General features: G+C 38.5%; 1 protein-coding gene across 1 annotated transcript in view; it reads left to right on the top strand.

Annotated features, from left to right (window-relative positions):
• Nucleotides 1-12384, top strand: part of CSMD3 (CUB and Sushi multiple domains 3) — a 1635173-nt gene that overhangs the window by 1613783 nt on the left and 9006 nt on the right. Inside the window, exons 68-70 of the mRNA XM_073632169.1 lie at nucleotides 2383-2495; nucleotides 4364-4451; nucleotides 11620-11752. Coding sequence (XP_073488270.1) covers nucleotides 2383-2495; nucleotides 4364-4451; nucleotides 11620-11752 — 334 coding nt within the window. The remainder of the gene's footprint in view (nucleotides 1-2382; nucleotides 2496-4363; nucleotides 4452-11619; nucleotides 11753-12384) is intronic.

The following is a 12384-nucleotide window of genomic DNA, read 5'->3' as shown; positions in this document are numbered from 1 at the left end:
AATTAATATTTGTGTCATTCTTCAAACTTTTGGCCAGGGCTATATGACAAAACTGGGAGACTCCAATGAGGCAAACGTATATAAATGTTCTCATAAATTTGTGTTTCCTTGAAACAAATCTGTGGTTTGCCCAAGCCCCCTTTCTCGGGGGCTTATCTTCACCTGTCCTTTACTACCCGGCTATTTTATTTAGCAGTTTGAAAGAAGAAATAGAATCCCTATTGCAGTCACAGCTTGTCTCCAGGAAAAACAATAGCAATCAACCAGGAAAATCTATTCTGACCTATTAATCCTCCTCCAGGCAAGCTTGAACAGGAGACATTGGGGAGAACTTACAGATACAGTATGTACATAGGAGTCTATAGACAGAAAAAGAGTTAGGGGAGCACACATATTTAGACAGTTTACATCAGGTAAGAAAACTTGGAACTCAAATATGAATGTAATTTACAGTTTCTACTGTATCAGTTATTGTAAAGTTGCTCTTTAAAATGGCCATATAATATTAAAATTTCCTTTGGATGCCAAATATAAATATACATTTAATTAAAGTATTTGTAAACTCAAATACTAAAGTTGTGTCCTTTTTTTGTCTTGCAAGTGTAGGCTGGGTTCACACTTGTGTGGTGCGGGAAACCCTGCAAATCCTGTGCAGGTTCCGACATTGCACCTGAATCGCTGGCGGTACACACTGCCCTCTGCGAACCACTGCAGGTGTCAATACGAAGTTAATGACACCCCCAGATCAGTTCACAGATCGCAGTGCAAACTGTGAAATGGTGCAGGAATCGGATCGCATGGGTGTGAACACCCATGCAACCTGATTGCAGTGCGGACCAAGAAAAGGGTCCTGCACTATTTTGGTCCGAATGCACAGACATTGCATGTGATCTGCACAGCATTATGGTGCGAATAACATGCAATGTCTGACATCGCTATAGTGTGATCCCAGCCTAAACGTTGATTAAATACGTATTGATCCCACTAGCATTTGCTAACTCTGAGACCTTCTTTATTAGTAGTGCTGGGCGAAAGGTTGGGGCCAAGCAAAAATTGGTGAACACCCAAAAAATTGTTCACCCACCGAGCACCCCACAATGCACTGCATGCTGCACAGTGCATTCTAAGCCCTGACATCACCAGGAATTGTCAAAAAATGTGTGTGTATTTTTATTTCTTTTTGACACTTTTTTGGTGAATGGGTAGGGGTACTACTGCATGTACACCATACTCAAACAAATGGAGGGGTGGCATCTGGGGGCCCCCTTATTAAAGGGGGCTTCCAGATTCCAATAAACCCCCTACCCGCAGACCCCCACAACCACAGCCCATGGTTATGGGGAAGAGGCCCTTGTCTCCATCAACATGGATACAAGGTGCTTTGGGGTGAGGGGGCAGCACCTCCCCATGTTGAGGGCATGTTGAGGGCATGTTGCCTGATATGGTTCAATAGGGGGGCGCTCGCTCCCAATGCCATTTTTTCCTAAATTTTGCTGTAGGGTCCCCCTTAATGGGTCCCCCATTACCAAAAAACATTTATTGAATAATAGAATTGGTAAAAAGTGGGTACTCACAAAGTAGCAACTATCAATGAGCCATAAAACCACACAATGTTGAGAAGTGCGGGCACATGTGCCATATCACATCAAAACTTGTTTATTACAGTACCTCTACATGCCTTAATCTACACCTAATCCACACCAAAAGAATATGTCTCTTTTAAATCAAAGCTGACTGGAGATCAATGTTGTCAGCTTCAAAGTCTGCCAAAGTTTGTATAGCTGTATTTACCCTTGTATGTGATTCATACACCTTTGCCAAAATGTACAGGTAATAGTACAGTCACTATACAGAGCACACAACTCATTAAGCATCCTTCACCTATGCCATAATCATTGGACAAAGAAAAAACATCACATTGGAGATGATCTTTCTGTTTGCTTTTCTTCCTCTTAGTGCTTCTAAACATCTCCCCAGTCCAGACCCATATTTGGAATAAGATGACATTTTTTTTCACAATGCATTGGAGTTTATATGTAGCTTCACAATGCAATTGAAAACTTGACATTAAGACAGACTGCAAATATTATGCTATTAGTATTTAAAAACATATTTAATGAGTTTTAATAGATATGTAATTTCACTAAAGGGTTTTTATTTTTGCTTAGAGTCATACTTTAATTGCCTTACACTAAAAGCAGAAGGAAGTAACTATAAATATTACATAGAACTGATCGTCTTAGTAAAAAGACTCTAGGAGCGACTAGCATGTAGTCACTAATGAGTTATAAGGGCTTTTTGATAACCTGGAGTGCTATTACATGCATACACATTTAAAATTACTGAATGTAGGTGTCTAATTTTATAATCTGTTTATTTCAGGGGTTTACAAAAGCCAAGAAGCACGATTGATACTGCACATCAATTCCGTAAAAACATCATCTCACACCTCCCTGAGCAAAATGAAAGATGAGAAATGGGCAATGGATGGATTTGTGAGTATAATGCTTATGAATAACATTTTCATAATACTAGGATGGAGAAGAGAAGGTGGAAGAAACACTTTAAGTCTACACAATTTAAAGACATAAAAATAAAATAGATACAAGCCTCCATCATGGCAATTTCTCCTGATTTATTCTTATACTCAGAAATACTGCCGTACCTTGAGCCACACCAGAGAGGCAGCAGGAGATTAGGGAACTTAACAAGTGGCTGAGGAACTGGTGCAGGAAGGAGGGTTTCATGTTCCTGGAGAACTGGGCTGACTTTTCGGTCAGTTACTGGCTCTATAGCAGAGACAGAATGCACTTACTGTAAATAGATAGGGTGCGGCTCTGTTTGCAAAAGAAGATGGCCAAAAATTTAGAGGAACTTTTAAAATAGGTGGTAGGAGGAGGGATCAGAAGAAGTGATCCCAGGCTGAGAGGGAGGATTACAGGGTGCTACACAGTGTTGGTAATGTAGCTTGAGTGTCTAGGGCCAATGCATGACAGAATCTTATTGCAGTCTCAGAACACACAAGGAAAAAATAATATCTGCTGGTGCAAAATTAAAAGGCATGTTCGCAAATGCTAGAAGTTTGGTGAAAAAAATTACAGAACTGGAACTACTGATACATGAAAAGGATTTGGACTTTGTTGGAGTATCAGAAACCTGGTTTGACAGTTTACCTTACTGGCTTGGGACTGTCCAGGGGTATTCCCTGTATCGTAGGGAGAGAGTAGATAAAAGGGAGGAAGGGGTGTGCATGTACGTCAAGAGTGATTTGACAGGCCAACTCAGTAGCTTGTTTTAAGAAAAGCCTGGATTCTTCCCTAAATGCTCATAATATAATTGCATACTAATATTTATAGGTAAAGATCATCCAGGGAACATCCAAAAGCCTGTTGGGGGATCAGGAAGTAATTTTGGACCATGATTTATTGTTTTTTTTGCCTTCCTCTGGATCAACTGTGGGTATTAGATAGTGTATATGGAGGTTTTTTATTTGAGTGTGTTTTTTTCTTTCTGAGTTGGTTGAACTGAATAGATGTGTGTCTTTTTTCAACCAGATAACTATGTAACTGTGACAGAGAAAATGAGGGATGTGGGAGGTAGAATCCTAATGGGGCAAGGGAGGTGGAATCCTTGTGGCTGGAACTTCAAGGGGAAAAACAAATGGGAAATATGGTGTATGCTATAGGCCTCCAAGCTGAAGGATGAAGAGGAGACTGATCTCCTCTCACAGATAAAAATGGTGGTAAGGCAGGGAAACGTTATTATCATGGGGGACTTAAATGATCCAGATATTGATATTATATTGATGACATATTCTGGATGTCTTGCAGGACAATTTCATGTGTCAATTGGTGGAAGCTCCAACTAGAAATAAGGCTCTGCTTGACCTAGTAATTATAAAAAATATACAGAACTGAATGCAGACATGGATTTAAGAGATAACATAGGAAACAGAAACCACAGGGTAATTCTGTTCATAGTTACTATTAGGAAAAGGAGGCGCAAAGAAGGAGAAGAACATTAAATTTCAAGACATTGTTCCTCTCCCCACTGACCACAGATGATAGGTCATTATTTACCCATACTTACCCCTAAACTTGGGACATTGTTTAATCCCACTGATGCCAGGGCACGTTCTTTTCCCACATGCCACACTATAGACTATATGAGGTCTTAAGGACAGTAAGCTGGTCCTTTGTTTGGAAAGTTTGTGGATCCCTGGTTTAGCGTGATTAAATATACTTCTTAGTAGCCACTGTTGTATTTTCTGTAATCTGCTTCTGTTATATACAGTAAATACTTTAAATCCAAATGCAATGCAAAATATTAATGCAAAACCTATATGATCTATTTTTTTCTTCAGGTATCAGCTGAGCCTGATGGAGCTACATATGTTTTTCAAGGTTCCATTCATGGGAAAGATTATGGGCAATTTGGACTAAGAAGTATAGGCAAGTATTTGAAAAGTCTCAATTTAGTACTATGGCATTAGATAGAGTGAATCATTTATATTCCCTGCCTCCCCATTCACGGGCCTTTCATCTTCCTCCTAGCCCAGTTTAGTCTTCAATCTTAGAATGACAAGATGAATTTGCTCACTCTTTATCAATACATCTAGAACATTAGGGTATACTGTCACCAGATTCTGCTACCAGCGCGGTCCTAGTAGTAAGTAGCCGGCGGTCAGCAACATGATGTGTCCATTTGTGTGTGCCTTTATTGTCAGCCTTTCATTCCCCGGCCCTAACTAAGGATAAAAAAGTGACTTTAGTGAAATAGTTTTTACTACAAAAATACAGAATTCAGTTGGCCTTTAAATTGATCTTGTGATGCATCTTTGCTGAATTAGGTAAACTAAATAGAATACCAGCAGAAATAAACCATGAGTGTGCAATTTCCTCATGTGCTTCTATATCAGAGCTAAGAGCAAAGCTGTTTGGATAGGGTTGCCTTTAAGGGCTTGTTTGGACTTGCAATTAGGGATGATAAACATACATAGTTGAGCTGCATTTTTATAGCCCCCAACTGCCTCTCCCTAAGTTTCAAAGGCAGTAGACGGGGGTGTTCATATGCTGCGGGCATAATGTTTTGCTTCACAGCCATGGCAGAAATTATACCCTGACACTGATTTTTTTTTATATCTCATAACCTTGTAGAAATTAGACATGTGCATTAGTTTTCGTCCGAATGCATTCTCGTCCAAATTTCTGGTATTTTTGTTATCGTTTTTACAAACGATAACGAACGTGCAGAATCCGAAAACCGAAAGATCGGATATAAACAAATGCTTTATTTTTGTTTTCGTTGCATCAACAGTTCGATATGGATAGAATATTCGACATGACGCTGACAATAGTGATCTGTGTCCATCGAACCTATGGTTGAATGTGCCTAACCTTAACTCTATTAGTCCAAGATTATTCTACAAAGAGAGAAAAGATTCGACATAGAGAGAAAAGATTCAATGCTATAGAGACAATAGCAAAAAAGGTCGAATGTGCCTAACCTAACTCTATTAGTCCAAGATTATTCAACATAGAGAGAAAAGATTCGACATGAAGATTTGACGAAGCAGTTGCCGCGAGCGGACATTTATAGTCAAATGCTCCGCCCATAGGCTATAGAAGAATTCTAATGTTGGTTGACTAGTAAGAATAAATATAATTATTACTAAAGTCATACAACATTAGAATTCTACTATAACTTGTAGGCGGAAAATTTGACCGGAAATGTACGTTTGCGGCGTCGTACAGTTTAGCTGCTCCATCGAATCTTCTTAGAACATTCGACAGACACCATAAAGCTTCAATGACAGATTTGACCTTAATTATTTTGGATTTTCAGACGAATGCATTTTTTAACTAAACAAAATAAATAAAAACGAATTTTGGGAGTAACTAAATTTATTTTCGGACGAAAACAAAATTCCGAAAACAAAATATTTCAGTGTGCACATGTCTAGTAGAAATACCTTTTGCTGGTGAGATGTATTCAAATTCAAGTTTTTTAAATTATGTATAATTGAAAAATGTGTTTAAAATGAAAACAGCAAATTACTACAGGGTGCATTCGATAACACATTATATAAAACGATGTAAAAAGGTAAAGATATATAGTTGAGATTACGTTTATTTGTGTGCATATATGTCTGTGTGAGTCTGTCCTAATGTGAGCTACAAAGTCTTTTTTGAGAGAGAGAAAAAGCCCCCATCACATTCAACATTCTGGGATCCTTAGTGCGACACAAAATATGTAAAAAGAGCCCAACCCCAAGGCAGGCACAGAGGAGCTTCTAAAGTACAATAGAAGTGTAAAAACAAGCACTACACTGCTCCAGGTCAGTCCACCTCAAAGCTAGCCCTCTTATCTTCTCCCACCAGAAGGTGCTAGTCCGGTTTACAACCATGAAGACTTGCAAGGAAAAAGGTTGATGATTGCACACTGCAATATAGGAGATCCAAAAGTTTTATTGTATCAATTCATAATTAAAAATAATACAGCCCTACAACAACAAGACCACCCGTTGATGAGTTTCATGCTGAATAGTGCTTTGTTGTAACAACTAAGTGCTATTCATCATGAAACGCATCAACAGGTGCTCTTGTCTTTGTAGGACTGTGATGTTTATAATTGTGAACTGATACAATAAAACTTTTGTATCTCCTATACGGCAGTGTGCAATCATCCACCTTTTTCCATGGAATATAATGTGTTTTCCTTTGTCATGCATCTCATGAACTAGTGCGAACCAGCACTAAAAGTTTATATATCATTTGAATCAAATAATATTGCATATACCAATATATGTATACATAATCTAATGCTATTTTCTATATTAATGAATAAATCAAGAAATATTACAATAGAAGGAGCTTATATACTTTATGAACTGTTTAAATCTCAATAGGAGTATTCCACAGAAAACATCTGACTCACCCAATTTGGGATAGGAAGGGTTGTACAAATCAATGCCTAAATAATACCATCTGGAAAGCTTTTACTTGTTTTTTTTTAGACACCAAACATATGAATTATCACACAGAGTTCTATAAAGTGTTGAACAAATAAAAATATAACAATTCAATTCATCCTAAGGTGCATTCACTCATATTAGCATTGTTAATTATCAGATGTTAGAATAAAAAGCCTTCTAACAGACAGTAGCTCTGCTGAACATGACCCATTAAAGAGAATGGGGTAGTCACACAACTGCCTGCTTCATGTGCAATGCATGCAGTTGCTGCATGCTGCATGTGTCATTTATAGGGTAAAACAGGAGGTGAGGTGCCTCCTCACAACCTGTCAAATATCTCTGAAAAGCAATCCAAGAGCCCTATTCCAAGACAGAAAACTTATACTGCAATATTGGAAATCTGAACAACTGCCAACTCATCAAGAAAATGGTTAATCATGTGTGCCATAGTCTATGGTTAGAGTGTGTTATTTTCCAACATAGGGGTGTCCTGCTAAATTTGACAATGTATGTGGCCTTTCACCTTTGGATCTTGTAATAGGCAGGATTCTATGACAAATTAGGTACTAAAAAGGGAAGATTTGCTAAACCTGGAACATGAAAAAATTATTGTCAAAGCTTAATTGAACAAGCTGAAGTTAGAAGCTGATTGGCTACCATGCACAGCTGCACCAGATTCTGAGTGCTTCAGCTTTAGTAAATCCCCTCCTAAATGTGTTTTTTGCTGTAGCTTATAACTATCTATCTTGGTTCCCTTTTTTTGCTGTTTTTTCACTGCACCATAGGTGTGCACAGCCGATTGTATTTGGGTATGCACCTCCAAGCTCAAACACATATGTGTGTGACGGTGTCATTAGAGCAGTGGCAGGTGTCAGTAGAGCAGTGGACGGTATCCGCAGGGCAGAGATTGGTGTCAGTAGAGCAGTGGATGGTGTCAGTAGTTTTTATTTGTATTTTATGTTTTATTATTTTTTACAATTAGATTTCTTTAAATGTCTTTTTTTACGATTTTTTTAGGAGCCCCATTAGGGGGCTTTGGTGAAAAATCAGAGGCCCAGACACACCTGACACACCCTGTGCACATGCCTATGCAATGTACTTATCTTGTAAACCAAGATTAGCTTGTGATGGAGGCTTTTTGTAGTAATGTGATGACTACATGTTTTCTTCATTGATGTACACTTGCTCTGGAAACCTTTAATTCCTGATTTATAATAAAAGCAATCCAAATGGAGATTGTTTTTCAGAGGCGCAGAAATCTTGCCGCACATTTAAACTTAGCCTTAAGGAACTGGATTGCATAAGCAAAATCCATTTTCCTAGTGGATATCTTGTCAATTACCCTTTATTTGCAGAAGGAAAAGATATCCCAGCCATACATTTGGATTGCAGCTTGCAATATAGACAAACCATTTTACTGCATCACTTCATATAATAAATGATTCATTGCTGCCTCTGTATGACAATTTGTGTCAGTGTTATTAAAAGCAATCTTGCCCACAGTAAAGAAAAGCACCTGTTTGGATTGTATAGATTTACTGTAAACTGAAGCTTCATATTTACAATCTAATTATTCACTACCACAATGAAAATGCCATGTCCCCTGTGAACTAACCAGCAAATAAACTACCAAAATTGTCATTTCATTAAAAAGAGGAATTATTAAACAATAAATTGCTTTGGTCTGTTTTCCTTGCGGGACACGCACTGTGTGCATTCGATGAGCTGAGTGTGATAAATATATATAGATTTGTTTGTACACATATTCCCTTATATTACTTTATGTTCTTAACATACCAGACTGTAAATATGTATTCAAAAAAGGTTTAAAAAGAAGACAAGTTGAAAGTAAAATACTACCAATCCGTATAGGAATTTAGGGGCACCATCTGGTGAAGTAATCAGAGGGTTCGGGGTCACCTGAAGTCTGACTGTTTATGGCATGAGACATGAAATATGAACAAAGTATACCCCTCTATAGTGTGAACTTCTCACAATTAGGAGCACTATGGGGTTGATGTACTAAAGACATCTACACTGCGCCATTTGCAAAGTGCAGTTGCGCTCTGGAAGAGCAGTTGCTCCAGAGATTAGTAAATCAGCAGAAGCTCTTCTGACTTCCATCATCCAATCATGTGCAAGCAAAAATGTTTTTTTTTCCTTGCATGTGATTGGGTATGCTTTGCAAAGTGAAGCTTTATCATTTAGTAAGCTCTAGAGCAACTGCATTTGCAGAGGGCAACTGCTCTTTGCAAAGCGCAGTCTATTTGCCTTTAGTAAATCAACCCCATAGAATCATTTCTGTCTGCTGCCTCCTCCTTCTGCTATCTGCATGAGTCACTAAGATTATCCGTTTCTTTGGATGTTAATGAGCTGAGTTACCATTAAGAAAAGAGCCATCTGTATTACCCACCATTGGTTGGGAAGAGGAAGTGAGAGCAAAGAGCTTGTGGGGAGACCCGCGTATGAGTTTTGACTCATCTGGGAGGGACATTTTCCAAGAATTTGCTGATGAAAACGGTATTTGTAGCATAAATTCATGAAGGATCATTCTTGCCAGACCACAACCTGTTAACAACGAGGAGGCCACACTCGTTATTTATGAGCTGGGGAGATATGATGGGATCTGAGGTTCAATAGCTCCATTTGGTATCTTTGGATGTTTCATTACCACCAACAAATCCAGAGTCTGGGTCCATTTGCTAAGCTCCGGAGAGCTTCTTCTATACAGGCTTTCCCTGATCCTCTGTAGTGGGGGATCATGGGGTTCTGGTAAGCGGCAAATCTCTATCACTGGTGGTGGATTGAACACAAGATTTTTTCACGTCATAGAAGATTACATTTAATTCATATTTTGATGGACTTTTCCAATATATTTTTTGATTTCACCATATTTATTTGTTCACGGGTGTTTGACCATTTTTAGTGTTTGAACATTACACTATATGCCATATACAGTCTTAATTTCATCAACATTTATTGTTTTTATTTTGTTTTTAATTTTGGTGTCACATCATTATTTGCCAATTTGTTTGCGGTATATGGTACATGCACATGGTACATGGCCAGTATTATGGATTAATGTACACATTATTAAGTTAATGCCTTAGCACGACTCTATTATCTTTCTATTTGCCTTTAGTAAATAACCCCTAAGAGTAATTTCTGTCTGCTGCCTCCTCCTTCTGCTATCTGCATGAGTCACTTCTGACAAGTTTTTCTGATACCAAGAAAAGTTTAACAACTGCTTTAACTGCATGACCTCACACATTTGGAGAGGAGAGGGGATTCAGTAAAGCATTTACAACACTTTTCTGGCAATAGGATCTTTTTAAAAATAACCTGCATCTTATTCAGGAAAGCCTTGTGATGGTTTGTTTAAGGTTTTTGACATGTGTGGCAGATTTCAGTAGATCTTATTTCTGCTACTTTAAGAACCTTTCATAAAGCCTACACATGGGCCAAATGCCGGGCGACATCGGCCAGTTCAATAAAAATCGGCAGACATTCAGCCCATGTGTAGGGCAGCCGCTCTGACAGAAGCTGGCTTCTTTCGAAGAGTCATGACTGAAAAAGGTCTGCCGACCGGCTCCCAGTCACTGCTCTCAGCCAATGACTTAGAGCGCTGACAGGAGTGTTCTAGCGGGGGGGGGGGGGCTCAGCAGAGGAGATCACTGTACTAACATTGGATTTAGGTAAATCAACCCCTTAGGGTTGCCCCATACATTCGAGAGTTGCCCCTTAAAACTAGAGTAACAGCAGACTGTACTTAACTTGGTACTAGCATCTCCACCAACATTCTTTTTGTGACATAATGAAGGTTTTTTCTATGCCAAATCTTCTTATTAAATGCATTGATCCTGTCTAACTACCACAGAACCTTTGTTTTACAATAATTGTCTTTTAATGTTGTGAACTTCTCAACATCAAAGTCACCACAAAACCTACAGAACTCATAATTGGGTTTGTTGCCACTTTTCTTTGTCAGATAAAATTATATAATTTCCTTGCAGGATTGTCTTCTCTGTACTTACAGGAATGTGTCATATTGTGTCTCTTTAAAAATATTTCATAGCCTTTTACAATAGAGTCCTTAAAACTCCTGACTTTTTAAATTCTGACCATCACCTCTTCCAGAGGATTGTTTGTACACACTCTTGAAAGTGATAGAGACTTAGGCTGGCCATACACAGTTTGAATCGTCCTGCTGAACCATCCGAGGTTCAAACCATTAATGGGCAGGCTGAATTACCAAATTGATTGATCAATCTATTTAGGTACAACCAACCTGCTAGATTCTCTTGCAATTATCACTAGCAGACCCCTGACCGCCCCCCCTCCCCCCCGGCTGGAGAAGACAATAGGAGGGGGGAAGCGACCAATTTTCTTTCCTGTGGTTACCTGTGGTTGCAGGAAATTAATTTATCCCGTGTATGGACACCACGGGATGAATTACTTAAATGTCTACTGTATTCCTCATCCCCCCTCCCCCCACATCGCACTTTTTGCGGATGACCATAAAACATTATGTCACAATGAAGAAATTATACTGGGGAAATAACATTTGACAATATGCTAATTACATATCTCACTAGTCATGTTGCTGTGAAGACAGACACTTATTTTACCTCATTGTTTGATGACAGGAATTAACACATCAGAGGATAATTCTTCAAACCAGTCGCTCGGAACAAACAGTAGCTCTGTTGCTATTGCTATCCTGGTGCCTTTCTTCGCTCTTATATTTGCTGGTTTTGGATTTTATCTATATAAACAAAGGTAAGTTGTCATTCAAGTCTGAACCTGCCATGTAAAACTGTAAATTAAAGGATCAGAATTTAGACAAATAAAGGCAAATAAGTGAACAACCAGAGATAAGCCAGCCTATGGCTACACTGGCAATTGGGGGATTTAACTGCTTGTTGACAGTTTTCTTATTGCCATCATATTAAAGCAGATGTAAGCCTTAACTGAATAACATTTATTGTCATTATTTTTTTCATTTGTTGCATCTTCAAGCTTCTTTGCAGACACATTGGACAATGCCTACCTAATGTCCTATAGTCTCCATGCGGAGTTCATATGACAGGGTGATGATGCAAGAACACCATTGGGAGACATTAACAGCATGTTGTCACCCTATAACATGAAGTACCCGAATGAGGATCTTAATGGCATGGTCACCAGCTATTATTTTAATGAAAGCTGCAGATTTAAAAATATCAAACATTAAATTAACATGGTAAAACATATATGAAATGTTATTGACTAGGTTTAAAGCATTTACTTTAATTTAGGTGTGTTGCAAATTAGATGACTGCCAGTATGTTAGATCTCTCAGCAGTAAAGAAATGTAAAAGCCGATATAGCCCTAGACTAATAATATAGGGTTGACCATCCAGATTCTTCCA

This window comes from Aquarana catesbeiana, linkage group LG05, assembly GCF_042186555.1.
Source record: "Aquarana catesbeiana isolate 2022-GZ linkage group LG05, ASM4218655v1, whole genome shotgun sequence".
Lineage (NCBI taxonomy): Eukaryota > Metazoa > Chordata > Amphibia > Anura > Ranidae > Aquarana > Aquarana catesbeiana.
This window is presented reverse-complemented; position numbering and strand designations above follow the sequence as displayed.